General features: G+C 46.4%; 1 protein-coding gene across 1 annotated transcript; it reads right to left on the bottom strand.

Annotated features, from left to right (window-relative positions):
• Window positions 1–1,992: 1,992 nt before the first annotated feature.
• LOC123044390 (omega-hydroxypalmitate O-feruloyl transferase) lies at window positions 1,993–4,743 on the bottom strand. Its single transcript, XM_044467121.1, has 3 exons — window positions 4,605–4,743; window positions 4,042–4,515; window positions 1,993–3,030 (listed from the first exon to the last, which is right to left on the bottom strand). Exons 1-3 carry the CDS (start codon window positions 4,605–4,607, stop codon window positions 2,164–2,166), a joined length of 1,344 nt encoding a protein of 447 aa, XP_044323056.1. The 5' UTR covers window positions 4,608–4,743; the 3' UTR covers window positions 1,993–2,163.
• Window positions 4,744–8,192: the final 3,449 nt, after the last annotated feature.

The raw sequence follows: 8,192 nt of genomic DNA, 5'->3' as shown, positions 1-8,192 counted from the left end.
CCTATAACTAAAATCCAGAAACCACCAGAGCGAGACCCGAAACAATTCTTTCGCCGCCACAAGCCACTATTGTTCCACGATCCCATCTAGACGTCTTTTCCGCTACTCTGTCGGAGGGGGAATCAATCACGAAGGCCTTCTTCATCAACCTTGTTGCCTCCATAATGATGTCTGAGTTATTCCCCATAGGACCTATGGGTCCATAGCAGTAGCTACATCTCTCTCTCTCTCTCTCTCTCTCTCTCTCTCTTCCTCTCTCTCTGGTCTTCAATACAATGTTCCCTTCGGAGACCGATTCGATGTAATCTTTTACGGTGCGTTTGTTGGGATCCGATGAATTGTGAGTTTATGATCAGATTGTTCATTGAAAGTAATTGGGTTATTTTTGAAATTTATTATGTGTGATTGTTATACCTTTATATTTCTCCCCAATCTATCCATTTAGTTTGGCTAACTAGGTTGATTTATCTTCAGCAGGAGAGGTGTTTTGTGGTAGGTTCAATCTTGCGGTGTCCTCACCTCGTGACAAAAGGTGTAGCGAGATACGTATTTGTATTGTTGCTACTAAGGATAAACGACGAGATTTGATCATACTGATTGATCTTATTTTGTCTACATTATGTCATCTTGTTTAAAGTATTACTCTGTTTGTCATGATCTTAATACCCATAGAGGCAAGCATACAAGCGCTCTCGAAGTGGAGTAATAGTAATAAGTGTTAGTAAGTTTAACGCTCTACTTGTCATGGACGTAATGCCTATGTACTGATCATGCCATGAATAACATCATAACTATGCGCTTTTCTATCAATTGTCCAATAGTAATTTGTGTATCCACTGTTGCTATTTTCTTGAGGGAGATGCCTCTAGTGAAAGCTATGACCCCCGGGTCCATTTACATCATATTGCTAAAACCCTAAAAACCTTCCTGCAATTTATTTACCTTTATTTAGTTTTGCAATTTATCTATCTATCGCTATCCGAATTAATCCTTGTAATTAACGAGTACAAGGGGATTGACAACCCTCTTGCGTGCGTTGGTTGCAAGTATTTGTTTGTGTATGTGCAGGTACTGTCGACAGTTTTTTGCCCGAATCATCTATTGGTTCGATAAACCTCGATTCTTAACTGAGGAAAATACTTTTTGCCACTATACTATACTACATTACTCATCCTCTTCGGGAAAATCCCAACGCCTTCCTCCCAACCTCCATATTTGGATCACCGAAGGGATACTTTAGAGTGCACTCCATTATCTTGGACGTGGCGGGAGGGAAATTTCCTCAACCACCTCGAACGGAATTGAATACAGTAACCAAGAAAATCAAGTCGCGACCATCGGGAATGTTGTGTGACGCATGAGCAGTGTGTGCGTGCTTTTGTGTGATGCGTGAGTGTTGTGTGTGCGCTTTGCCTTCCATCTCTCTTGTGTGCGCTCTAGCGCCTAGGGTGAGCGTGTGGTGTGCGTACTTCAACGTTTGGCCGTGCATGTACTCTTTGTGTGCCAATGTGGTGGTCTTGCAGTGGCCAGAGTAGTCTGGTGGCACTCGTCGTCGCCGTGGAGGACGAGTGATTGATGCCTCCTTCCTGACAAGCTGGTGCTGACACCAAACCCCTCTTCCGCCATGGTATTGCGTGTGCGTATAATGGGTGGATTGGGGTTTGGGGAAGAAACTGTCAACCAATGGCAAGCGGGTCCCACATAAGAAAAATATGGAGGTTGTTATTGATGCTTTTGACTTTGTCGAGTAGCTCTTGAGTCTCCATAATTCTTTGAAGGACGCTACATAACTGATATGTAAATGTTGATGAATCTCAGCCGTTGATAACCTTAGGGTGATGAATCTCCACCATTTATTTTCTATCATTTCAATAATATACTCCCTCCGTTCTATAATATAAGACGTTTTTTGACTTCAGTGCAGTGTCAAAAAAACGTTTTACATTATGGGACAGAGGGAGTAACATATTGATTTTGCTACAAGCATACTCATATGGAAAATTATATTTTCAAAGTATTATACAGACCATGCTGGTTGATAATTAAATGACACACACTCACCAGAGTTACATACTGATAAACCATACTAATAAACCCATGCAAAATACGCAGAATAACAGTGTATAAGCGCTGTCGCTGACGCATCCAATCAATCTGGGCCGATCATATCTCGTCCATGAGCTCTTGGAAAGCGTCCATGGCGGAAGCCGGCAGGCCGAGCAGCACGTTGATGCTCTTCCTCTCCTTGCCGTGCGCGAGGAAGAGTATGACCTCCTTCTCTGGCAGCGTGACTGGCCCGGACATGGTCGGCTCGCCCCAGCCGAAGTCGGCGCCGTTGAACGCGAGCCGCGACCACGTGGTGATGAGCAGCGTCGACGCCAGCGATGGCCGTGCGCGCGTCGCCTCAAAATAGTCCACCGCCGACCGCATATACTCGTCCGTTACCATCCGCACGGCCTCCTGCACCTTCCCAGCCGCGCGCGACACCGGCGACGACAGCAGATCCCCCGCCGTGGCTAGTGCGTTGGTCAGCACGATGCCGTTCCCGAAGTACCCCTTTGGGAGCGGAGGCACGAAGCGGCGCCGCCCGTCCACGGCGAACAGCAGCTTCGTTTGCTGCTCCGGCGCGAGCCCTAGCGCGCGGGTGCGAGCGCGCCAGACGAGGCCGGAGAGCGCCTCGAAGGTGGTGCATTTCTCGAGATCCCCGTCGGCGAGGGCAAGACCGCGGACACGCTCAAGCCTGTCCGGATCGAAGCAGAAGGAGCGGTACATCAGCTCCTGGCGGCCGTAGAGCGCCGCCATTTCCGAGACGTCAGCGATCTCCTCGAACTCGTAGTGCGGGTTGGAGATCACAGGAGGAGCGCGCGGGCGGAGAACGGAGCGGTCGAGGAACGGCGGCACAGTGAGCTCTGTGGCGCCGCGCGCCATCTCGGCCCAGGAGTTGACGAACTCCATGGCGCCCAGACCGTCGAACATGCAGTGGTTCATGGCCAGCCCGAGGCTGAAGCCGCCACACTTGAACCTGGTCACCTGCGAATTAAGTTGACCAATGGTAAATAAATTTCTACTATTCAAAGTACACCGGGGTGATGCCCTTTTCGAAAAAAAAATATAACTCAAAGTACAAACCACACAGTTCAAATTCATTAAATTTCCAGCAGCAGCGTTTTGACTAATTTGAGTGCTGGATGTATCAAGGTTAACAACTATTTGGTGCACGATTAATCTTGTGTGAGTTTTGGAGCCTAGCTGCTGGTACTACATGTTGGATGATTGGATAAGTTATTAGCGAATGTCATGTATCTGTCAATATGTCATGAGGTAGCTCGACAACTAAAACAAAACCGATGGTATGGTTTGGTTGATTTATAGGTAGAAGTGGTTAAGCTAACAATGGAGTACTAAATAAATCTTTGTCCAAACAAAACATATTTGGATTTTATCAAAGTGGTGCTAGTAGGTACTAGTAGGAAAGAAACCTCTGTACCAGGAAAACATATTTTGATTTTATCAAACCCTTAAACTATGTATGAAAAAAAGAGATTCATGTGCACACTAGCACCCAGAAATTCGCCCCCAACTCCCCGGTCTACAAGGTGGGCCATAACAACCTTGCCCTGGGCTAGTATTGCCCAGTCCTCAACTCTTGACCACTCCTGTCTACAAGGTTGCTGTGGCGCACCTTGTAGTAGGACTACTGTACAAAGGAGTATTATCAAAGAAGTACCCGGCCGGAAGCAGTACATGTTTTGTGGTGCCGCATTGAATTCACTTTTGTTCAAACCCTGTGGAGTCGATCCCCTCACTGCTAGCCAACCAATACTAACTTCAATTATTCGGGTCACGCAAGGGAAGCGCAGTAACACCGGGAATACGTGCATCCACAAAACTTTTATCTTCTCCTTTTTCACGAAAATGGAAGAGGCGATCGAGGGTCCCCGTGGACACAACGAAGCCGCCCCCGTGGAAATGGAGGGCGACGCGCATACGTAGTTAATGCAATGCCTCTGCGCTCGAGCGCGTGCGAGTGGCGTGGTGTACCTGCGCCGTCATGGGCGGCATCTCGAGGATGTTCTTGGCGCCGGGGACGGAGTACACGAGCTGCCCCAGCGCGGCGGGGTCCGGGGTGGAGAGGTCGCCGATGAGGGCCAGGTCGCAGGCGGCTTCGGCCTCCACGAATGGGACGCCCTCGCCGGTGCACTCCACGGTGAGCTTCATCTCCGGGCTGATGCCGAGGCGGCCGGCGAGCGGGTGGTAGTGGACGAGCACGCGGGCCAGCGCGGCCCGGAGCGCGTCCGCGGCGCCTTCGTTGCCGCGGCCCGACGGGCACTTGAAGCAGTACACGGTCTGCACGATCACCGCGATGTTCTGGTCCAGGTTGGACAGGTAGTACTGCTCCCCCGTTGGTGTCGCCTCCGCCGGCGACACCAGGGCCGGCTCCCTGCGCTTCACCGACATCAGCTGCGCCTTGCTGCCCGCCATGGTGGCCACGCCGTTCTGCTTCGCCTCCGCAACCTGGACGTACGAGTAATATGAACAACACGAAGATGCAACATACACAATGTAATCAGCAAAGAGAAATTGAGTTGGTACTGCGCACTCACCATTTTGATGTTCTCTTCGAGTGTGTGCCTGTGTGGATCACAGAGAGAGATTGGTGGGTTTAAAGGGAGAAAGAATACAGAGGAAGTGGGGTTTCTGTGTTCTGAGGAGATGGGTTTGTGGGGAAGTGCTTATATAGCGAAGGGTAGCTTGCTTGAGGTGGTCAAGGTTAGGAGGGGTTGATGCAAGAACCGTTGGGGTTGGAGGGGTTGCATAACAACCGATGTTGTTTGCTTGGGGATTCAATTAATGAATTTGTACCGGAGAATCTGGACAAGGAAACACCATTTGTTTAATGATGAGATTAATTGCTCTCCCCGCGTGTGAAGACTTTTCATGTAGCAGCCCTACTCATGGAGACTTTAGGTTTGTTTGTCATTGGTAACTTTATTGAAAACTATAGATGATAGCCCCCGTCTTGTTGTTGCGGGGAATTTGATTAAAAAAATGCAGCTGCAAAAACAACTAAACCTAATGCATAGCATTGTATCCTTAGTTTAAGAAAAACAGAACAAAATGATGTACATAAAAAATGAAAAACTTCAAAAATAAATAAAAAAAAGAACAGAACAAAATGATGTACGTAAAAAAAGAAAAAAATATTCAAATCACAGTTAATGTAATGTCATCTTGTAACAAAAATATGAAGTGCAAACTACATAGTGTGCTACAAGCAAATAACACATGAACCCGTCGATGACAACACAAAAACAATGTAAAAAAATGTAACTTATGACAGACATGTATGACTTACCGATGTGGCAGGACGGCATGTATAGGCAATATAGGTTGTGGCTTGCACTAATGGAAAAAAAAGCTTATGAGAGCCATGTATGACTTGCTGATGTTGCATGTATTACATGGATATAAAATATAGTTAATGGATTACAACTATATAGTAATAGAGGATTTTATAGACTTTAAAAATATACTACTGTAAGTGACAACACGTGTACAACTAGGAACGAAAATGGCGTGGAAACAGATGGAACTTAGTGTTGTGACATATGTTCCACATTTGTAAGCTGGAACAAAAAGAAATATAAAACTCTTAGTGCATCAAGATGATGAATGGCAACTTGATTAAACGAACTAATATTTGTTCAAGTGTATTTCAATTATAGCCGACCCAAAAGGATGTAACTAGGAAGATGGTTGGTGACCCCTAGTTCTTCAAGGACAAGTGTTGGGAAGCCTAAGGACACATTTTATATCTTTTAGTGATTCACGATCACATTTTATATCCTTTATTAATAAGGAAATCGGAGTTAGCATGTATGCGGAAGTCGATCAAGTAGAAAAAAAGAGTATGCTACACTATCGAGGAAGAAAAATCTAATGCATACGCTGAGGAACATGAGTGTAGTTAGAGATCACATGTTCGAGTTTACTACTAGGTGCGCACTCGTGATAGACGAAAGAAACTTAGTGAAGGGAAGCTCCCTTCTCCTCTTGGATCCCTCAAATGATTCATCCGTCCAAGCATCACAGGTGCAACACCACCAAGGTATTAACATGTTTGGGAAGGAATGTCGCTTGCCTGGACTGCTAGTTCCGCACGAGCGACACAAAAACTTCAAGCAAGATTTTAATCTAGAATTGATTCTTCAACTCTATGCCACACTCAGGTTTTCATATGCTTCATTAAAATCTTTCCATTGAATGTTAAATATAAAGATATACATGTCACACATTTATGAGTTTGCAAAGGTTCTCAAGATTCATGCAAAAAATAACCACAAGTGTGAGAATAACCATCAAGAGGAGAAATTCAAGAAAAAGAATATGTGATGTTCTATGATGTTAATTTGTGTGACAACTTGAATGAATGCCAAGGGATAACTACTAGCCAAGCAAGTTGAATGAATGATGGCGTTCGGTTCCTCGGGCCACTGATGTGCCATCTTCTCATGTTAAGTACGACAAGCGAAGTGACATGACCTATCTGGGATCTGCAACACTACGTGCTCCAATTTGACCAAATCCAAATTTTTGTAGGCACATATTCTATATGACGTGTTAATTTTTTGTGTGCATCGATGCCAAAAAGGGAACACACATTGTGTTTATGAAACACCACATGCATGTGTCCGTCGATTACGGTGCCTCTGCGTGTGGTGTCTCGTGCGCATATGTGACGAAGGGGTAGGAGATGTTGGATGTTTGCCCATCTAAGCCTTATCCGTTTACTATCGTCCCACGCTCTACCTCTCTCCTTGGGTCATCCTTGTTGTATAGCCGGCTATGCAACATTGCCTGGTCGGTTGTTTAACTATCTGTTCGGTTGTTATCTGGCCATTACCCATTCGTGTACTTGGCTACCAGCCCTTTCTCTGGCATCGGGGTTTGTTGCACATGTCTGGTTCAGGAAGCAACATATAATGATGGTGTTCCGGTTCTCCATGCCCCTGCTATGCTATCTACTCAGGTTTAATGCGCTAGTTGATTGTATGTAACCTATCTGGACTCGTAGTGTCGCGTGCTCCTCAATGGGGCTGTGATGCTCGCTGCAACCAGAGACCTTGTGAATTGTGTGGATGCACTGGAGGCTGAACTAGCTGCAATTCACGAAGGCATAACATTGGCGCTCAGTTGGACAGAATTGGACCTTGTGGTAGAGAGCGATTGTGCGGATGCGCTACATTTGATCTCTGCTGTGGGGAAAGATCGGTCAGCTCACACTCATAGAGTCATGGAGATTAAATCCCTGCTAGCTCAAGAAAGAAGGATCCAGTTACAGAAGATTAAGCGTAGTGTAAATCTCGCTAGCCACACTCGCCCATTTGGGACGTACTCAACAGCGGACTGCTGTTTGGCTGCGTAACCCTCCCGACGAGATCGCGAGCATCATTGCCGCTGAGTGTAATCATATTACTTGATGAATGAAATCCTCTTTCCCGCAAAAAAAAAGTGCCGCGTGCTCCTGTCGGACCAAATGCACCTTGTTGGGTTTGGCGGAAGAATCATGAACGCGGGTGCTGCATACGGATGACCATGAAACATCACCTTATTGGCCCTCTTTCAGTGCACTCGTCTATTTCCTAGTTGGGCATGCTTCCGTGTGCTTGGCTACTACCAATTTATCTATCCGATATGTTTGCTTGTAAGTGGTGCTGCTAGTGATGGAGAGAAGAAATGGGTTGGAATGGTGTTGGGTGCCCAACATAACTGTTTATTTTCTTTTACTTCCATCGAGGCGTTGTACCTGAATGCTGCCTGGTTGGGTCCCTTTTCCTGGCCGAGGGTTTTCTTATTAGTTGTGGGGCCGGCGCCGGGAAGAGAACAGGTTTTCAAAAGCTTTAGGTGCCCGAATGCTCTCAGCGGAATGTCAGAATGATGTTTGTTTTCTACTTTAATTATTATGGGCATAACTCCTCTCTCTTTAAAGCTAACGAAACAAATCTAGCATAAGTTTTCTTGAGTTTTGGTGTACAGGAAGCAATGTCACGTTCATGGGACGAGAGTCAGACCTCTTCCCAAGAGTAGGAGGATCTGGAACTCGAAGGCCATGACTCACACGGGAGCAAGGGGGAGAGCACACGGCACCTCCGCGATTAGACTTCCTTGGAGGAGAAACCGGAAGAGGAGCC

Source organism: Triticum aestivum, chromosome 2B, assembly GCF_018294505.1.
Source record: "Triticum aestivum cultivar Chinese Spring chromosome 2B, IWGSC CS RefSeq v2.1, whole genome shotgun sequence".
NCBI classification, from domain to species: domain Eukaryota; kingdom Viridiplantae; phylum Streptophyta; class Magnoliopsida; order Poales; family Poaceae; genus Triticum; species Triticum aestivum.
This window is presented reverse-complemented; position numbering and strand designations above follow the sequence as displayed.